General features: G+C 33.1%; 2 protein-coding genes across 2 annotated transcripts in view; one reads left to right on the top strand and one right to left on the bottom strand.

Moving 5' to 3' along the window:
- Positions 1-22,684, bottom strand: part of nesd (SHC binding and spindle associated nessun dorma) — a 325,057-nt gene that overhangs the window by 165,106 nt on the left and 137,267 nt on the right. The window lies entirely within an intron of this gene.
- ck (unconventional myosin-VIIa ck) overlaps positions 1-22,684 on the top strand; it is a 68,264-nt gene that overhangs the window by 23,185 nt on the left and 22,395 nt on the right. Inside the window, exon 2 of the mRNA XM_077443983.1 lies at positions 17,272-17,330. Coding sequence (XP_077300109.1) covers positions 17,313-17,330 — 18 coding nt within the window. The 5' untranslated portion in view covers positions 17,272-17,312. The remainder of the gene's footprint in view (positions 1-17,271; positions 17,331-22,684) is intronic.

Genomic DNA, 22,684 nt, shown 5'->3' on the forward strand with positions numbered 1-22,684 from the left:
ACTCTTTCCTCGGTTCTTTCTGGTCTTAGCAATTCACCAGACAAAGTTGTGGCTATTAATCCGCACTGACGGTAGTGCGCACACGTGCCGACGACTGCCTTTGTTCGCTCTCTAGTGAAACGGTCGACTAATGGCGGCAAAAAATATTTGAAAACAAAATAAACGGCTTGAAATTGTGTCTAATTTGATCTTCCTTCGTCGAGTTTAACGCACTTTAACCTTACGTGCGACGCGCGAATCAAAGTTTCTAACGAGATTACCGTGGCATGACATTTCGCATTTTTTTCAAATTAAATTATATATATTACACTTTGAATGAATCACAGCTCTTGATACGCTTTCGAAAGGTGATAAATAAGGTCAATTTGAAAAAAAAAGTCACATGGGTCATTAAAAATCGACCGTTATCAAATTTTGACAGGTCGGTGAACTAGACGCCAAATTTATTTTACTTTTTATTTAAGACGGTTTTCAGTGTTTAAAAAATACTTAAGAGGGCTGAACAGCAGCGCCTTGTCCATACAAACGTACTATACTTCTCCCTTCCTCAATTATGGCACTAGAGAAATTATTTTTTAATATGCTATGGATATCTCCCATTGGGGTGCATCTATCGTTTTATTTTTTTGATTAATTATTTTTTATAGGAGCTAGGAGCCACCAAACATCTATAAAATCGCCTCTTTTTTACACCCACGAAATGAGTCCAGCGTGCTTATTTAACGGTCGATTTAAAAAAAAATACGCCGATAGATGCACATAAAGTATCATTCTCATACCGATGATGAAATTTTTTTAAAAATTGGTCCAGTTTTGGAGAAGAAAATAGGAGAATACGAAACCTCGATTTTGTCAATTTAAAATACGTTTTATCTGGTCGAAGCGCAACTGTCGCATTCACTCAATATATATATTGATATATATTGTCGCATTCACTCAATATATACATACACTCAATATATATATCGAAGAAAGGAACGGTAACAAAATTAAGGTTTCGGGTGTACAGCCCTCTTAATATTGTTTGGAGATACGACCCACGACCTCAAGGGTTCGCATGCACCGCATACCCCTGAGTCATAGTAGTTACACCATTGTCATTTATATTATTGGACAGTGACTGCTTGAATATTGTCTGTTTATCAAAAAATACGTTGTTAATTACACTATCATCACTATATTTTCGTAAAAGTTACTGATCACCAGTGGCTCGTTCATAGGAGCTGCGACGCTAAAGCACCCATTTGTTTACTTGTGAATATAATTAAAATAATAATGATTACATATTTAGCATACTTGAGGATGTCAAATATTTAAATGCAAGTTGTAAGTGCATTGTTTTTGTAATTTTTCTGGAGGTGCTGAAGCACCTCAGCTCCACGAGCACGAGCCGCCACTGCTGACCACTGATTGAAAAAGGCTGGCAATTTTTCACATTAAATTTATATTTTACTATGATAAAATAACGGGTTTATCCTTGAGCAACATCAGTGCTATTAAATTTATAGATTATAGTACATTTGAAATCATATTCAAATAGGTAGGATGGTTTTTCCATTTGATAAGGAACCGTTTCAACGATGAAATGATTTAAATTTGCAAACTCTGATGAGAAACGATCGACTTGGAGTCACAATATCCAAGTTTGACCAGTAATAGTGCAGAAATACTCGGAATAAATTATTTTAAATCGAGGTCGAACCAGGGCCCGAACCTGGCACCTCTCGGTGGTTAGGATTAATGCAACCACCGAGCTATATATGTATGTATATTCCTGGCTATACATACATCTAATATATAATTTCGAAAGGGACTTTCTATATATGTTTGTTTTGGTTCGTAGAATCTGTGACGTTAAATTTAATTTAAAAAAAGCAAATGAATATTCCAGTAAATTTAAATTTAATAAAATGTTTACTATTAGATTAGCCATGTTTAAGCAGTATATATTACAAATACCGAGCGAAACTGGGTAAAACCACTAGTATATAATATTATTATCTACTACCAATGTTCGGTATATCAATTTTTATTCGGAAAAATGCACCTTTTCACAAAATTTTCCAGTCATTGAAGTCGAAATTCATAAAAAAGTCGAATTGAAAATTTCTTATTAACAAAAATAGTGTCCGCATGTATGTAAATTAAAGTGACCTAATCTGATTCAATAATATTCATATATTTATATTTAAAGAATGAAGACACATATGTATGTATGTATGTATTATTATGAAATCTAAAAAATCGGCAACCATTCAGAATATTACTTAATAAATACATATTCAATATTGTCTTTCAGGTTGAATGATAAATGTTGATTTCTAAATTATGTAGTTGGGCTACATTCTTACTCTGAAGTATCAACCAATTTAATTTGCTGAATTCAGATATTCCGTTCATTTTAACATATAATACACAGTCAATCACAAATTAATTCACTTACAAAGTCAATATTATCTTTCGAAAGCGTATCAAACTGTGAATTATTACTTTCAAATCTTCGATTCATAATAAAATAAAAAATCAATACTGTTTTACGCTTAGTTACAGCATTAAAACATAAACGCGAACATAATGTTATTTTCACGATAGGCGTATCTCCATCAACGTCTAAATAAACGCTATCGAAGAATTGTTAATTTAATGACAGCCGTTTCAACCAGCAAAAAAAGACTATGAAACCTCGTTAATAACGAAAAATAAACGCCATCGGGTAATAATACCACACCGTTAAGTTGAAGAGATCAACACGCAAACCATCTGGATGTTTTAAACGTCACACATCGTTGGATTAGTTGAATACAACTCTGCCGAAAATATCCATACAACAGACATATGTACATACATGAAAATTCATTATATGCAGATTTTTTTCGATTTCCTTCTATTATGTTTTTTGGGTCAAATTATCGACGGATGGGTTATATGGGATATACATATGAAATCTCACGGCTGTACGTTTGCAAAATTAGATAACACGAATCGTTACGCAATTGATAAATAACTCTACTATCCGAGTACATACATATGTATATAGATGATAATCTAAAATGTCATATTTGAGTGCAATCCACTTCACGCAACGATCGTATCACATTATCACATTATCGGATCTGTCAAACATTGTTTAGTCAACAACTGTCATATGTTTCAGTTCGATAACACTGTTCGACACGAAAAATGGTTCAGAGACGAGATATGACTTTTCTTATAGATCTAAGCCCATTTAACACGAATCTAAAAATGTTGCTCGAGATTCGGAGATGTGTTTTTTTTTTTTTGAAAACAAAAAATAGTGTGGCCAGAAAAATATCCCAATAAACATATGAAAATACTCAATATAAATAGTATTAAAAGTGGGAAAAATCCCAATCGAAAATACCTATTAATAAATATACGAGCTTTTAGCTCGCAATTTTACCGATTTAAAATTCAGCACACTTCCAATTAACCCTTTTAAACGAAAACAAAAAATAGTGTTGCCATAATACTATCCCAATAAACATGTTTCAATAGAAAATACTCAATATAAAATAGTATTAACAGTGGGAAAAAATCCCAAGTGAAAATACGTACTTTTGACTTTTGATTTGAATTGGACGACTACTTAGAGAGATTTGAAAGCTGAAAAGTACTACAAATGAAAGATAAAATACTCGACTATAGATTTCAATATTCATTTTGAAAAGGAAATTGACAGATTTTGAGACATCGACCGAACAACACCAAGATATAGAAAAATCGCGCCATTAAAAAATACATATATTTCTGAATCTCGAGTCAATCAACATTTTTTATTACCAGATTCGTGTTCACTGGGCATAGACCTATAAGAAAAGTCATATCTCGTCTCTGAACCAAAAAAAAGTCGTCATTTGTCGAACAGTGTAATCAATTATAGATAATGCTATTACAGGCGCTTTTCTTCAAAAGAAAATTCCTGTTAAAATAAATTTCACTTTTATTCTGTTCATATTTGTCCGTCAAATGTCATTTTAGGTGCGGATAACTTTCGAGAGAAAACTATTAAAACGCTTATTTATGTGTAGTTTCTAACTTTGAGGCTATATCTATTTGAATATTTAACGCTAATCGTTGACATAAGTATATTTTCTTTACCGATGTTTACAGGTCAAGTGAAAACTTTCATATCTTTCGCACTTACATATGTTCATATATGTATATGTGAAAATTCGACGTTTAATTTAATTGTGTATAATTAAACTGTGAACATTTTAACTGCTTACTTTTACGTACATATTATAAGATGTTCTAATTGTGGTCGAAATTAGATCAATGTTAATTAATTCTGCCCAATAATTATTACAAGTTAATAACATGTCTTTAGTAAAATCTCGTATGTAAACAGTGAATAAATATTTGTAGACATACTCGTACATATGTACATACTTTTACAATTATGAAAAGGAAAAGTTTTTTTTTAAGTGAATTGGACAGTTTTGATATTGGAAAATATTGTTTTATGGTCATCATCTACATACATATACCAGATATGTACGTAAACATATATAAGATTAGGATCTGAGGAATTTCATATGATGCACACAAATTAGACCAAACAGCGTTTATTAGGTCAAACTTGCCAAAGGTCAAGTGCCCTATAGTTTCCAAACACTCGGCCCATACACACTCTGCACCATGCACGATCAAAACCACATCCTACATAATCGTATGTATATTTTAATCACTAAACATCTATTAACATGAATAAGAATTAATATCATAAATATTCCATTGACTTCGATACATTTTTATTAGTTTTGATATCAAACTTTAATTAAATAATTAATCAAAAAATGTTTTTAAACAGATATTTCAGTAAACATATGCGTATGTTTGTTGATATTTTATTTTGTTTGTTTATACAAATATACATATGTATACCAGGAAGGCCTAACAAGTAAACTCCAATGCGCTTTCCTGGCCAATTACAAACATCAATGAACAATTATATTTATTCAGGAAAATTGAGACAAAGTGGGTAGCATTATATAATATCAGCAAATTGGGGATGCTATAAACTTCAATTGGCGAGAGATAAATAAGATATTTTACAATAATACATAGAATAAATATATAAGAAATATAACACATATTCAAATGCTGTATTTATTTATTTTTTTAATACATAGTTTTTACATATATTCGAGAGGCGCCGGGTTCGACCCCATGAGCTGACCTCGATTGGAAAGAATATTTCTGAGTATATCTTTAGTGCTGCTGGTCAGACCTGGTTATTTGTGACTCCAGGTCGATCGTTTTCTATCAGAGTTTGCCAATTTTCTCTGATTTCATTGTTGAAACGTTCCCGTTCCCGGTAAAATTAGCTAAATATCCTTCCTACCTACTATGTCACCACTATTTGAGATTGATTAATGTACAATAAAGTTTATGTACAATTCATAGATGTCTCGTTAATTTGCGAGTTTTTCAGTGTCTCGTAATTCAGCGACTTGTTTAATAATAAAAAATGCTGCAATGTTTTTAATTGGCCAGGAAGGCGCATTGAGGTTACCTGTAAGGCCTTCCTGGTATATATGTAAAAAATAAATAAATAAATACCTCTTTTTATTAATATATTAATTTATTTATTTATTTATCTATTATATATTAACGTCGACTATAGCCGTCACTATAACTTTTGTCACTGTCAAACTTTTTATTCATAAGTACCAAAAACCAACATTACACAATGATTATACACAAAACATGAATTTAAGACACGGCGACAACCCCTGCCACTCAACTCTTCCACTGCGGAAGCCGCTATAGCACCTCCGTCATATTTATATGTTCCTCTTCCCAATTACGAATAAAACATAAAATAAAAACAGCACATTTCGCATTTTTAAGCACTTGGCCCAGATTTTTCAGTAGCGTCTTGCAAGGTTCATTCCTCACGCTATACCAACATCTTTTCCCATGTAATTTATGTCTAATGACGGCTCTTTCCTAATGTCGGTTAAACGAATGAATGGTCCAGACGAAGATGACTTTCATATCGTTTAAGTGGATTTAGTTTTTGTTTTTCGGTAGAATAAGAATAATATTTTGAAGGTATGCGTTTAGAAAATTGACGTACTATATTTACGTTATGTTATGACCGACCTTTGGCACCTCACTAATATAAGATCGTTAATAAACACCAATTTTCATGAGAACTATTCATTGTTGTTGTTTTAAATCACGTTATGTATACGATTTTAATACACACTGTGGATGAGAAACAATGGGTTGTTAAAAATGTCGTACATACTGGTGAAATTTCAGCGCTAAGTATTTGGATATCTTTGATCACTTTCAGCAACGGTGGTTTCACTTTTGAGTTCTATGAATAAAATTCATTTATAACGTTGCTTCATTTGTGTACATATGTATGTACCTACAGTTAGTTCATCACACCGTTTTCGGATGATGCAATAATGCAAATGTATGCAAAATTCCTATGCGAATTTGAAGGCCAACGTGTCGATTCGTGACACCTCCGTAAATTATTGAAATATTTGTTCAATAATTCTATGTATTTTACATCAAATGTACCAGAAATGAGAATATTATAGTGATTTGCATATGTTTGTAATGAGTTTCACTCTTTTAAGAACACTAATCATCTTCGGTAATATTTGAAAACTTTCATTTTCGACTACGTCAGTATTAGATCTATAATATTATACATATCTAAATCCAACATTCTCTTTAGAAACAGTCATATTTTCAGTGTCAATAGCAACTACTTACGTTCCTTTCTAATTTGTTTGATTCCGTCCTGTCTTGTGCCACTTTTATATACATGAGTATGTACATATGTATTTGACTCTTCACACATTTTCTTCTGCTTGTATGTAAATAATCTTAAGCCATTATTCCAATCGAAATTTTAGCAATTGGTAATCAGAAGCCATTGATCAACACCTTTTCCACAACAATCTTAACCGCAAAAACACTTTACCCACAATTTAAATATTTATTGTCTAAATCAGTGGTTGAGAACTGGTGACTCAATCTGGTGGTGGTTTAATCGAAAAAGTGTGGATCTCAACATTGCCTCAATATTAAATTCTCAAAGTTTATTTTGTTTAGCTTCAAAATATAAGCATGTACTATTTTCGTTGATGTCACAATAACACAAATTCCATCCACATTTTATATGTATATTTTATTGCTTTCTCTGAAATTTCAGGAGTAGTCACATTATTAGTCATATTTCGGATCTATTGTATTTTAAAAGTCCCAAAAACTATGTACATATGTAGGTCAAATTTAAATTGCATGATTGAAAAAAAGTATATATTCTAATTTTGTATGGCTGTTCAAATTCGAATATTTTCAGATGCATCAGGAAACTTTATTTATATTAAATCCAAATAAAATATTTACAAAACTCAATTTAAAACTAATCAATATATATTTAAAAAAATATATGTCAAAATTTTCCAATATTTAAATAATATAATATGTCAAAATGTTCCAATTTCACGAATTTTTCCCTGTTTGGCTCTTTTCATGATAAAGATTCCTTACTTTAAAACGGTTCTAATTCCGTCACAAAATCGCTGTTTCTTCCTGCTTTCCTCTTGAATGTAATCGTAAACTTTCCATTATTATTATACATATATGAAATCTATTAATATAATTAATATAATATTAAAGTTAATATTTGAAAAAATCATTCACACATATACATACATACATTTTTTTTTAAATATAAATTTATATTTTGCTATGATGTCATTACGGGTTTTACTCCTGAATGGCATCCATAACTTGTATATATTATATATAAATTTGAAATTATATTAAAATCGAAGGTAGGATGGTTTTGCCAATTTGGAGAGGAGCCGTTTCAACAATAAAATCAGATAAATTGACAAACTCTTATAAGAAACGATCAACAGAATCACAAATATCCAAGTCTAACTAAAAACACTGCACAAACACTATATAATTCTCTTCCATCGAGGTCAACCTAGGGCTTGAACCAGGGAACCTCTCAGTGAGCATTACCGCATCCATAGTAGTATACTGCTGGTATGTACATACATATAAGGTATATACGTATTTTTTACACATAAGGTAGATACGTAGTTTTCTGCTGTCTTCGCTATTTCTGTATTGAATTGTTCTTCGCAACTGAAGGTCTCGATTTCACAAAAGCCTTTGCTATTTAATTTCCTTCAAATATTCACATGAATATTTGTAATTTTACCGGAAACTGCAATTTCCCGCAAGTCTCTCTCTAATAAGAACGATGACGATGTTGTCGTGTTTGCATTGACAAGAAGTCGTTGCTCAAACAATCCGATATTGTGGACCGGTCGAGAGTTTACCTAATGGCTGTTTGTGTAACGGAATCCTCAGAGCGAAGCTTCACCATCAGCTCGCACGTGGAACCGGCCACAGCTTCTCAAACTGGATCGAGATAGAAGAGATTTATCGTCTTGTGAAAATTCGCGCTTTCGACCACGTACATACATACATACATATATTTGCATACGTTTCGAACCGACAATTATCACAGTCATAAATCCAAATTTACATACGTACAACATTTTGTCGTTTCGAAAGAGACGATTTCTTTGATGCACATGTTTTAGTTTAACGTGTGTAATTTGTAACTGTATCCGAGCACTTTTGTCGGAAAACTGTGGAAAATTCTCGACAGTGGATGCTGAATTTAGAATGTATATCACATATAAGTCACCGATAACATTTTATATGAGCTCCCAAGTACATACATACATATGTATATGTATGACTATCATTATTTATACCGTTAATATTTTCGCTTAACCGTTGTTCCTTGACTGGTTACATTGCGTGAATACCAATCGTGGCATCTAATATAATATTTCTATCGCACCATTTTCTATGCCGTCTATAGAATTCCTGTCCAATTTAGGCAAAACTTTGAGTATGCTATAATAGTAATACGTATCATTATTTTCGCAGTCCAGTAACGATAGGGGGTTTCAAAAATACTGTCCAATCGGTTTTGTTTATGTCAGAAACGACCTTTACGTTTACCTCAAGTCAGGTGTGGAGAATCGGTTTATTGTCTAGCGGTGAATGTATGAATAAGAAATGAACTCGGCATTCTGCAATGGGTAGTTTTATCGTTTCGTACGAAATATGAAATGATGAAAATTTTATACGGCACTGATTACTTTGCTGTCTGGAAACGGATGATTGCATATAGAATGAAACTATGATTGAGTAATATCAAATTTAGATTAAAATATATCATACATCATCATCAACATTCATTGCCATCCACTAATGGATGAAGGCCTCTCCGTCTCTCCAAGATGATTCCATTCGTCTTTGTTTAGCGCAACTCTCATCCATCCGATACCGCACATTTCTTTTAATGTTGTCCATCCACATTCCCTGTGGCCTTTATTTCACCCTTTTACATTCTCTCGGGTACCATTCTAGCACTAATTTCGTCCACCCATCTTCCATATGGCCTTTCTTTATCCCTTTTACTTTTTCTCTGGTACTATTTTAGCATTTATTTTGTCCACCTTTCGTCCATTCTTCTAGCTACGTGACCCGCCCATTTTCATTTTAATCTATTCACTCTCTCCACCATATCCACTACCTTTGTCATATTTCTCACCCAAGTATTCCGCTTACATTCTCTCGGTACCATTCTAGCATTTCTTTTGTCCATCATTTTAGCTACATGACCCACCCTTTGCCATTTCAATATATTCACTATGTACATACATTGTATATCCACTACCCTTGTCTTACTTCTCACCCACATATTCCGCTTCCTATCTCTTCTCGTTATGCCGAGCATACAGCATTCCATACTATTTTGAGTATATTGTGTAATATTTTGGCGTTTAATGTTCAAGTTTCACATGCAAACATCATCAAAACACGGCAAAATTCATTGATTGAAGATATTTTTCTTCAAGTGGCATTTTTGATTTAAAAACGGAATTCATTCCCCCAAATACACTTCATCCTAATTTGATAAAAGAAAATTAAATAGTTAGTCGATATGACTAATACTATTAAACTATTATAACGAAACTATTAAAACTAAAATATTATCCAGATAAAATCATTTTCATGCTATATTTAATGAAATCTACATACATATAACTACTTATAGGGAAAAAATAAACAGATTTTTTTTATTAATGCAAATTATGAGTACCTTTGAACGTAATCGAATATTTTATATCAAATATTTTATTATTTAGTCCAAATTTTGACCTCCAAAGGTTTCAATTTGGAACTGAATGATTTGGTTTTAAGCATTTAACTTTGGTTAAAAAAATATATCTATTATATACATATAAAATATATGTTATAATTATATTTCATTTGACATTCTTAGGAAATGAATGAGATTATCTAAAATAGGTTGACCCTAATATTGTACGTGAGTTGAAACAGCCGCAATCTTATCAGTAGAGCAGATTTACTTTTATATTAAAGACGTGAGTAAATGTCTGTGTTTCTTCGTATTATTATTATCTTAAATTCTCATTAAAATGTTTACGTCAATATGACTAACTATTAGTTGGAAATATGTATTGACTTAAATAATCATATTGTATTGACTTATAAATGATCCTTTTCAAAAATGTGCGATTAAGCGTCATACGAGCGCTTAATCGCATATTTTAATCATTCTTCTGTCTGTTAAATTAGATTTGTACAAATTTAGGTGGAAATGTATTCTAAAACAATGTAATCGCATATTTCACATGACGAATCATATACTATATATAATTGCTTTATAATTATGATAAACATAACCTAAAAATACCGTTCTCGTTTATCAGAAATATAAACAAAATAAAATGCCATCCCATTATTTATACAAGCCGAATAACATATCAATCATTGAAACGTGTTTGTAGTGAATTACGAAATGGAGCATTTTCAATGTCAATAATGAAAAAAATTTGACGAGGTTATGTGTCGCGATCGTAACGCAATCAATGTCGGCCAAAACCGGTTCACTGTCAGAATTATTATAATACACACAAATCCAGATAATATCTGCTGCGTGTGTAATTTCGGTATTTTTAATTGTTTATATATTTTTTTAATGTTATAATATTATAAAGCGAACAATAACGTGGTAAAAATGTATTGTTTTGCTTTTGTGAAATGAAGAGGTAAATTTCTAGAATCGCTTCTACCTGCGATTTTATTACTCCAAATGACCGGTTGTAAAAGTCGATGAATTACTCATTACATTGATGATAACCAAAGATGTCCTTCCCCAGTAAAATTATCAACCGGTTCAATTTTCATTTTTATTTTATTTTTTATGTGCACTTATCGCTTCATAAAAATTTTATTATAATTAAATTTCAAAATTCATTTATGAGATATCTTGGGACACGATTCTCACATTTGATAACAAGTGCATGAAACCGTTTAACGGATTGAGTTTTACATAATTATAAAATTTAATACGTTTAACACTTCTTTTAAACCAAATTAAATTAAATATACATACAAACATGCATATATAATATTATACATATTGCTTTACGTTAACAAATTTGGCGCATACACTTTTTCTTTCAAAAGAAATCGGTAATTATGATCATTTTGGATTAAAAAAGTACTTTTACAAAATTAGGTCATAGTTCAACATGTGAAATATTAAATTAGAAGAAACGTGATAGGTCAAGTAAAGTACATATTGCCATTTTGAGTATTGATTTATTGTACAGTTTCTTTTCTTACTTACTTACTGTTGAGAATGATAGAATATTTATTTGTAAAAGGAAAAATATATGCAAAATCCATTTTAAATGTACATTTGTTAAATTTTGGACAGTGTAAGGATTATACAAATACAATAAAATATATTATTTATTAGAGTTGATGACATAAACCAGCAGCATATGCTAGTGGTTAGTGTATAATGATCACGGGTTCTATCCCACCAGTAGTTGCTGGGTTTCATCCCACCGGTTGGATATGTGACTCCAGGTCGATCATTTCCTATCACGGTTTGCCAATTTATCTGATTTTCATTGAAAAAGTTTCAACTAATTGGCAACTTTTACCAGTTTCTCGCAAAATTTCGAGTTTTCGGCATCTCGAATTTCGCTGATTTGTATAAATGCTGCAAATTTGTCCATAGATGTCTCTGTGGATCGATGTTTGATGTTTAATAGATGTTTGCATTTGCCTTGTATAGTTACAATAAGTATGTACAATGTTTGACCATGGATGTCGTGTTTAATGTAAATATATGGGCGTATACCTGTATATACATATATAATTAATAATTATTAATCTGTATACCACACCCGTCGCTTTGGAGCAATCTTTTAAAACGAATGTGCATTATTGATTCAAATAAAATAAAAATAAAAATAATAAAATTGCTCTAGAAAAAAATGCCACAATACGTTCTATGACTCATTTCGTCTAACAAGACTGTATAAAAACTTTAGAGCTAGAGGTTTTGGAACATTTTCGCTATGAACTGTTTTGCGCAAATTTCATCCATCTCATTTTTTTTTTTAATTTCGTCCACCCATCTTCCACACGGCCTTTCTTTTACCCTTTTACTTTCTCTCAGATACCATTTTAGCACTTCTTTTGCTTACCTTTCGTCCAATATTCTAGATAAGTGACCCGCCCAATGCCATTTTAATCTCTGCACTTTCTCCATTATATCCACTACCCTTGTCATATTTCTCACCCAAGTATTCCGCTTCCTATCTTTCACTCGTCTTTAATTTGCTCAACTCTCATCCATCTGACCCTACACATTTCTTTTAATTCGTCCATCCACCTTCCCTGTGGCCTTTATTTCACCCTTTTACATTCTCTTGGGTAACATTCTAACACTTATTTCGTCCACCCATCTTCCATATGGCCTTTCTTTTTCCCTTTGACTTTCTCTGTGGTACTATTTTAGCACTTCTTTTGTCCACCTTTCGTCCAATATTCTAGATAAGTGACCCGCCCAATGCCATTTTAATCTCTGCACTTTCTCCATTATATCCACTACCGTTGTCATATTTCTCACCCAAGTATTCCGCTTCCTATCTTTCACCCGTCTTTAATTTGCTCAACTCTCATCCATCTGACCCTACACATTTCTTTTAATTTCGTACATCCACCTTCCCTGTGGCTTTTATTTCACCCTTTTACATTCTCTTGGGTACCATTCTAACCCTTATTTTCTTTCTCCCTTTTAATTTCTCTCTGGTACTATTTGAGCACTTCTTTTGTCCACCTTTCGTCCATTCTTCTAGCTACGTGACCCGCCCATTGCTATTTTAATCTCTTCACTCTCTCCACCATATCCACTACCCTTGTAATATTTCTCACCCAAGTATTCCGCTTCCTATTTTTCCTCATCATGCCAAGCATGCAGGGTCCCATACTTCTTTAAGTGCTTTATGTAGCATCTTGGCAAAATATACATATGTACATATAGTAAAAAAAATGTTGTATACTATTTAGGTCGGCAATGCGGCCAAACTCCATACAAATATTTAGACAGTGATCATCAACCTTTTTGAAATTGCGATTGTTTTGGTGTGTTACTTCTCCTTCTTTCCCTTCACCGTGTCCGCACCGATGAGCCTCATTCTGCCTTGTTGCAACAGTACAAGAAGAACGCCGGTCACCGACCGCTGCTGTCTACCTTGACCGCCACAAGACAGGGGTAACCAAGTAGCATACTTTTAAAATAATGAAAAAATATTATCAATATACATATGTATAAACCGATGAAGCAACTTTCTATCCGAAAAAAAAGTTTGGTACTATTTTGACGCATTGCGTACAACGTGCGGAAACAACCTAGCATTTAAAAGTCGGTGTTTTTGTTTACAGTCATTCATAAATCAACCATTTCACTCAAACTGACATTTACACAACAATTTTATTATTTGGTTTAATCAACATCAAGAAACAATCAAAGAGGCGCGTTGATGCAAAAAGTACAAATTAATCCGATGATTTATGAGACGCGTTACGTGTTTGGTTACGCCGCAACCAAACAAACTTAAGATAGAAATTTTAGAAGAAAAAAAAGTTCCCAGACACTGCTTTACCCAAGTACGGTTAAATTTACCTTCACTGCGCCGAGCACATGTCGGCGAGCACCTTTCGAATTTAATTAATTAACCAAATTGGCGAATTCGACGAGGAGCCGACCATATGCACCATCGCGCTCTGTGGGAAAGGCCCCCGAGATGAAGATGATGATTTCTAATCTCCGAATGGCTGTTCATTGTGTCTAGGTCGAGGTATCCTCGTCAGCAGGGTTGGCAGGTGTGTGAAGTCGCTAGAACCGTTTGCAATTTGTAATCTGAACACTGCTTGCGTCAAATTACACATTAGTGCAAAAATATTACATTTGATACGGTTGGGGTCCAATCTGAGACCCTCGCATTCATTATTTTGGATTAATTCAAACAATCAATTATTATTCATAGTTCGTTTTATACATACATATTCAACTAAAATGCTTAAGTGCATTTGAAATGAAAATTTACATATTTATCTTAGTTATTTCACTTGTCTGATTGTGATTGGGATTGGCAAATTAGTGAAACTCTTTCGATTTATTTATTTAACTTTCTTTAATGAAACTTGATATGTATATGTATGTATATTATTAGACAAAACTTTGGCAAAATAGGTTAAAAATGACAAAATAAATGTGAATTACTATGATCATTCAGTGATGCTTAAAATATATATGAAAAATTTTTTTGAAACAAACCTTGTAAAAAGTATGACAATTCCGATTTCCCATATTATTGCTTAGTGTACATGCATACTATCAAACAAATCATTCAATTTTAAATATTTCCCATCATTAAACTAAAGCTTCCTTGCTTTTACAAACTTTTTATTTTATTTCACTTGTATTCAAGTGAAATAACTATGTAACTATTGTTAGGTGAAAACTTTAACCGTTCGAAATTTGAAATTGACAAACTTATCCGTCATGACGCTAGAAGAATTTAATCAATAACGAAATCATTAAAAATTACACATCTGTCAGATCGATATGATGACAGTTCGTTATCTGGACGCGTCTTTCTGCAGCCCCTACGCATCTCACATGTTGAATAGCTGAACAGTCATAACTAGACTACAAATAATCATCAGAGCAAAACTCTTTTGCTATTGTTGAATTCTTAGAAAAAACTTTTTTTACAAGCTTTTTTTTTGTTTTTTTCTTTGTTACGTGTATTTTTATTTGGGATTGCCCTAATAAGTATCTTATATTTATTTATGTGGGATTTAATTATATAACCTAGAAGAATGCATTTGCATATGAATGATTGAGTTGGCACGCTTGATTAGAATGAACGATGAAGTTGGTAGCATGTAATGTGACGCTTGGACCGTTGAGGCACTCCACCGCATAAACAATTCTCAACGAGTCTACATATGTCTCATAACAACCAGATTCTATGTACATTTATAACAGTTACTTTTTTCACACTATCTCATATGAATTTTATTTATTACATATTTCCTTATACATATTTTTCTTAAACAGGGTGGTCAAAGTTTGAAACAGTCTCTCCAACAATGTTGTGAATTCTGAACACCTTAATATTTTTAAAAACAAGCTAGATGTCTTTCTTAAACTTGATCTTGATTTTTTTTCTCATATAATTGGAATGGTACCCGAGAGAATGCAAAAGGGTAAAAGGAAGACCGCAGGGAAGATGGCTAGACGAAATTAGGAAAATGTGTGGAGTGAGATAGATGAGTATGGTGCAAAACAGAGATGAATGGAAGCGTGTTGGAGAGGCCTTCATCCAGTAGTGGATGCTCAATGGCTGTAGATGATGATGATATGTACATACAATGTGTGTAAGTTAAACCCCGTAGGTCTATCGGCTTTGCCGCTTTCCTAAGTATATTAAAATATATATATTTTCCTGCATGAGGATTTCTAACCATCGAACGAACAAACATATTATTGTTTAAATTACATATTGCACAATGCACACCTAATTAGCATCCTGATCAAAGCACATTGACATAAATTTTAAATGAATAATCAAAATATCGATTGGCAACCCTATTCGCTCGCAAACACTTGTGTGACCTCCATTTCATTTTTACTTTCTTATTGAATTTGGAACGTACGAATGAATTTTCATTGACATTGAATCAAATCAAACATTAATAATTTTAATAAGACGTATTACATCCAATCATTTACTTTTTGCCGTTTTTTTTTTCAATCGAAATAGATTTATAGGTTCTCGGCTTCAATTATTTACATATCGACAAATAGCCAGTCGACTGTTTAGTTCAATTTAAATCCACTAGTACATCAGTTAACCAAACAAAGTTTTCACAATCAACATAATGCGTATAGCATAAGTACGTAATTTACGTACTTCCGTTACATACAGAACTGTACGATCAATAGAACCAGTGAAACAATGAAACACTCCTACGCAATAAATGAAATGTGACGTACATTCACAAAATAATTTTATTTGTTGAATCAAAAAAAAAAAAAGTAATCTAAACGTTTAGACATGATACATACAAATTACCGCAAAAAAAACAAACGAAAACTCTCACTTGAAAATTTTTATTATGATTATGATATGATGGTGATGATAATGATTCGAAGCGTTGAAAAGATTTGTTTTATAGCCCTAGGGTGTGCTTTCTAAATTGACTTTGAATTTTTTTACCGGCGTCCATTGTTAAATTACGTACGTTCAAAGTTGACCGACCACTAAACGACTCGGATCACTCATCGAAAATTACACTGCATATATTGTAAACGATTCCAGTTTGAATCCAGTCATTTTCGACTTAGAAGTCCATATCGCGAAATATAGAATATAATCATGAAAATCAGATAGCACGTCGTTAATTAATTAACATACAACTTTCAATCGGCATATCAGATTCTGCGCAACGCTGCGTCTCAAATGTGCAGTCTCGCAAAACTGCGCTTCGAATTTTAAACACACAAATGTTTTCTTCTGCGTTTATTATTTATGCATTTATGTGCAGTCACTGGTGACAGCTGCATCCGATTATTGTGTATTATCCTCGTGCGAGATGCATCTCCACGTCCTCTTTTGGGCGACATTTATCTTCGAACCGCCAATTCGTTCAGTGTTGCCTGCGTGCCTGTGGCGAATGCATACGGATATTTTCCAACGATTCTGTTATGTAAATAATGTCTGTATTGTTATTGTTTTGTGTTAAATAATTTATTTAAATCAATTTTCATTTGTTTTGTTTCAGATTTTTCACATTGACGTGATGCACACGTAGCGGCCGCCAAAATGGTGATCGTCACGAGAGTGAGTTTGCAATTCTTGTTTTTTGTTTTTCGTTTTAAATTTATTCCTATGTTATAATATTGTTTTTAAATTAATTTTAATTAAATGTTTCGCGATTATTTCCTCAATATTTATCGTCTTTCGTCAGGTAAATGACGAAACAATTTAGGCCACTTCTTTACGAATTTCAGTGGGTAATATTTGAAATTCAATTATAATACTGTCTGTTTTTATTTACATTTTTTTTTCTAAATGCTTTTAATTATAATAAAACCTTAAAAAAATCATCTGCTTATATGTACATATATGTAAAACGAGAGACGTTTTTCGATTTAATTACATTTTTAATATAGGTGAAAATCGCCAAACTAAGTTTATACAATATTTCATCGCATATTTAATACATCTCAAAAATATATTGAAGCATTTTTTTCGAATTTCCATATTGCAGTCAATCTAATATACATTCATTTCGAAAGAGACTTTATATGTAAGTTTTAATATAAGGTTTGGATGGTAGAATCCGTAACGTATCGAAAAAATCTAGTTTTCTGTGACGACGATATCAATATCGATTTCGATTCAGTTGTCGATTTCGATTCCTTTTTCAGTTCCTGTTCCGGACTATTTATTTCGATTCAGTTGTCGATTTCGATTCCTTTTTCAGTTCCTGTTCCGAACTATTTATTTCGATTCAGTTTTTGATTTCGATTCCTTTTTCAGTTCCTGTTCCGGACTATTTATTTCGATTCAGTTTTTGATTACGATTCCTTTTTCAGTTCCTGTTCCGGATTATTTATTCAATTTCGTATCCGGATTCCTGTTTCAGATCCGGATCTGGAATGCGATTTCCGCCCAACTATTGATGATAATATTGAAAACGCTAAAAATGACATATATTGAAAAAATTGCCTACGTACATATGTACCTACAATTTGTATTTTGTAAAAAAATATATGTAATAATAATGGTTGTGGCCTCTTTCGTCCCGTGGAAGGTCCTGTTTGTAGGCGTATTTTAAAATAATAAAAACCTGACTTTTACACGTTCCTACAAAAAACAAATGCGTCATCAGCTTAACGGCCTTCGCGATTGCACTGCACTTTACGGATTTCATCACATCCGGTCAACCGTATACATATGTACAAATGTATATATGTGACATTTTAACGGAAGTATCGCGCACCAAAGGCTCAATGCAAGTACCTATTCTATTCATACTCGTATCTATCCGTCTATAATATCATGTATTTACCTATCTATAAATGCACACCTAATTAAGAACGTTCGGCTTCATAGCGGAGTCGTTTTTAGACGTCTGCAACTTTGAGAATCTTTTTTGTGCACTATAAAAGTAAATTCGGTAGCAGTAAGCAACGGTAGCAAATTACGGTTGTTTGCAATAATTAAATTTTATGACTGTTTTTTATATTATACATATACAAAAAAAGATTCGTAAAGTTACGGACGTCGAATAATTAGCCATGTTAGTTCCATTAGGTAGAGCTTTGTATATATGTTCGTTTTTCCGAAATGTATCTCACACCTATCCAAGTCAGGTATGCTCGGTATATGTATTTTGTTGCTTTGTATATGTACATATGTACATATTATACATTTCAGAATATGAAGAAAACAATTACATACATATATTGTATTGGTTTCGCTATGGAGCTCGAATACGTCAAAATATGACACTTTGACCTACTTAAATTTCATAATATTCGTTGCATTTTAAATAAACATGTATACCTAAGGAGGCTTTCAACAGCTTTTATATTCAAATAAACGACGGGATTGTGAAAAAAGTGACGATTTTCTGAAAAGACCGCTTCCGCCATACAAATGGCCGTTTTGAACGTTTCGCGCTTTGTATGAGAGTTTCTGGCAAAACGGCGACTTTGCATTTTCATTAATCAGTCAATTCTGATCATGATCGACCTAATCAAACTGCAGTTTGATTGTTTTTTTTTTTTAATAGTTAAAGAATCGAAACTTTTATAATTTTTCGTGAGTCTATTGGTTGTAGGCATAAGCGCCAAAATTAAACTAAATTCAGGCCCGAGGAAGATTTACTTTACAGACCAAAAAAAGAGTGATTAAAATAAAACATGAATATGCGTTTAATAAGTACAGTACTTGACTCTCTATGGCGAATTATATCGACGAATTCATCACCGTTGGGCAGACGGGATTTTTCAGGCTAATGGGCAGACAGTCGATAAATTTTTGATACAGAGCTAATTTGCGAGAAATATATTATATATGTACATACATATGTAGCATTTTATAAGATTCAGCTAATCCGAAATGCTAATAACTTGATTTTGCGCGAAACTGAGGGGAGGATACCGATTTATCAGTCACAATAATTAAGCTAGAAAAATTGTAAAATTATAACAGGAGACAGTTGATCTGTTTTTTACTTTATCTATGTACGTAGTAACAATAGATGAAGTATTGTGATCATGTGAAAATTCGAACTCGAGATTATGACTGATTCGAACTCAGAATCGATCAGTTTCACGTTTTCATGATCTAGAAAAAAAGGTGTGTGTGTGTCTGTGTATTTTGAACACAGTTAATCCTATCGAACTGAAACTTAGTCTCGGTTACTGAAATTCTTATCGACACGACGCAATATTTTTTCATATTTTTAAGTGTACCGGAAATGGTACCTCCCCTTATAGGTGTCCTCTTTTTATGTTTTTGAATTCAATTATCTCCCCTAACCGCTAACTACATAAATCGGACTGAAATTTTTCGCATGTAATCTTTATAACCTTATATTTTTTGAATATATATGTTTATCTGAACCGGAAGTAGTACTTTTACCCCAGAGAATCGAGGTTTTTTTTTGTTTTTCTCAGAACCTTTTTGGTTTATTGAACTGAAATTTCATATCTAGAAGTTTAAGCTTTTCAATTTATGTATATCGAAAATGCTCCCATAGCCAGGATGTGTGAACGTGTGTGTACGTTTAATTTTCGAATTTTGTTTTGTGACCTTCTTATATTCCTCAAATACATAGATAAAGTCTTTTTTTAATATTTAAAAAAAATTTTTAATATCTACAAGACCTCACCAGCAGTGTATTTGGCCGAGATTTGATCCCAAGACCTATCTACTGGTATACCTGTACAAAAGCTCTACCAGTGCACTACGCTGTAGTACGTATGTACATATAGGTAATTGGACTATTCGTCACATTGGGGTGGTCACAAAGACAACTTTTGCCATGAAAATCGCGAATACACAATATTTGGCACTCAAGTTCTCGTTACTATGATAGTTATCGTTAGTATGATGGACTTTTCGGCTGCCAGATGTTCCGTTATAGAGATTTTAGTGACTTTGTGACGAATAATTTGTGACCAGTAATCACCGAACCGTACATATAATAACGCAAAATTTTGTACAGGGATTAAATGTTTCATTTGACTCAGTGGAGGAATTCACATCTTTCATAAAAGGGTAAATCATCTAATTGGGTATCAATTAAGGGACGATTAGTGATGGTTTGTGGCACAGGAAATAGGGCCTATTGGTCAATGTCGTTTCCAGGGGCGGTCGATCCGGGGGCCTTTTGTGCGACTTTCGCCGCGAATGCCGGCCCGCTTTTGTTATTTATTATAAATTCAAATACATACGTTTGGAAAAACAGGAAACTACGTTTACCGCACGCTCCGTTGGGCACAATCCATATTTTACAGAGCTGATGACCAGAAAGTCCATCGGCTCGTGCGTTCGCGCGTCATCTCGCCACTGGCCACTGTGTACTGGTATAGCTCATTGCCGAAGCGATGGCGAGACGATTTTATTTGTGTGATCCAAACTCGTCTGCTGGTCTGTGTCACTCGTGTAATGGGATTCGTCTCGTCTTGTTGCTAATTAGCCGTCAATTTGAAATCGTCGTATGATTCAATTTTTTTATTGTGGCTTAATGTACGTATGTATGTAGTGTGCGACGTGTCATTCGTAGCGTGTCGAATCGTTCACTTTTTTTTTCTGTATAAACACATAAAATCATACGGTGTTCGAATGCCGTCGAATGCACTTTGTTTGGTTTGGTCTGCACGCGTCTAATGATTTAGTGGGTTTCTTGTCATGGCACTCATTAATTCGACAGTTGCGATCAGACGGGGAAATGCGGTACTGCAGCATCCATCTGAACCAGTTTTTGTATTCGGAAACTACTTATGGATAGATGCAGTACCCCCTAAAACATTTTCCATGAGCCACCAGTGGTGGTGACTAATATTCATTAAATACAATTCGAATAAAACATTTCTTATACAGTGCTGGTTGCCAACCTACTCTTCTTTTTTTAAGAAGAGTCTTGAATGTTTTAAGTCTTATACACCACCTATTTAATGTTTCATTCAAAATAATGCATTAGGGCGCAGACACAACGAGAGGCACGCGGTACGTGTATTTTTTTTTTTTAGATTATTTTGCACGTGTAAAAAACGCTAGCACGCATAATCTATGCTATGGCATCCAGGTTTAAGCCCTTGCATTGACATAGGTTTGAAATGTAGGAGAAACTTGTTGAAAAAAGAACCCATGCGGTTTTTCACAACGGGAGGCCAAGAACGAGCCAGTGCTGTTCTATATTTTTGACCTAGTGCATATTGCAATATTTTTTATTTATTTTCACCGGGACTTTTGTATATCAGAGTATATACTATATTATTTCGTCAATGTTGTCATGCTGTCATTATGTTTTACCAGAAAGGCCAAACCCCAATGCACTTTCTTAGCCAATTACAAACATCGATAAACAATTGTGTTTATACAGTATCATAGCGGATATCTATTTGATAATAATAATATTTGGAGAAATACATTTTACAGAATGGGTAGTATATTTAAAATATCAGCAAATTCGAGTTGATTCTAGTGATTCGTTTTTGCGTGAGACAGGAAATTTTTTTGCCAATTTGGTGGAACCGTTTCAATGAAATCAGATAAATTGGCAAACTCTGATAAGAAACGATCGACTTGGGGTCATATGTATCCAAGGTCTGGCCACTAACTCCGGATCAGGGAATTAATCTATGACCACTCAGTTAAAAGCATTATAGGTTAACTACTGAGCTGTGTTGCTGGTAGTTAACGATTAAAGTCAATTCGTATAACGTAATATGTCAATTCGTACACGATGTCGCCACCCGGTCACTCCGCTCCAGGTAGCCATGCTTATTTTCGTTGTTTTGTTGTGAAAAAGCCAATTAAATATTCTCCACAAACTTTAGATATAAAACCGAAACGTCAAAGTCGTTTCTGATTGGCTGGATTGGTCAAAGACGATTGATTATATTAATTTTTTCGATTCAAATAAATTTAATAAAAAAACAAATGAAGATTTTTTT

The sequence above is a fragment of the Arctopsyche grandis genome, chromosome 13, assembly GCF_051622035.1.
Source record: "Arctopsyche grandis isolate Sample6627 chromosome 13, ASM5162203v2, whole genome shotgun sequence".
NCBI lineage: Eukaryota > Metazoa > Arthropoda > Insecta > Trichoptera > Hydropsychidae > Arctopsyche > Arctopsyche grandis.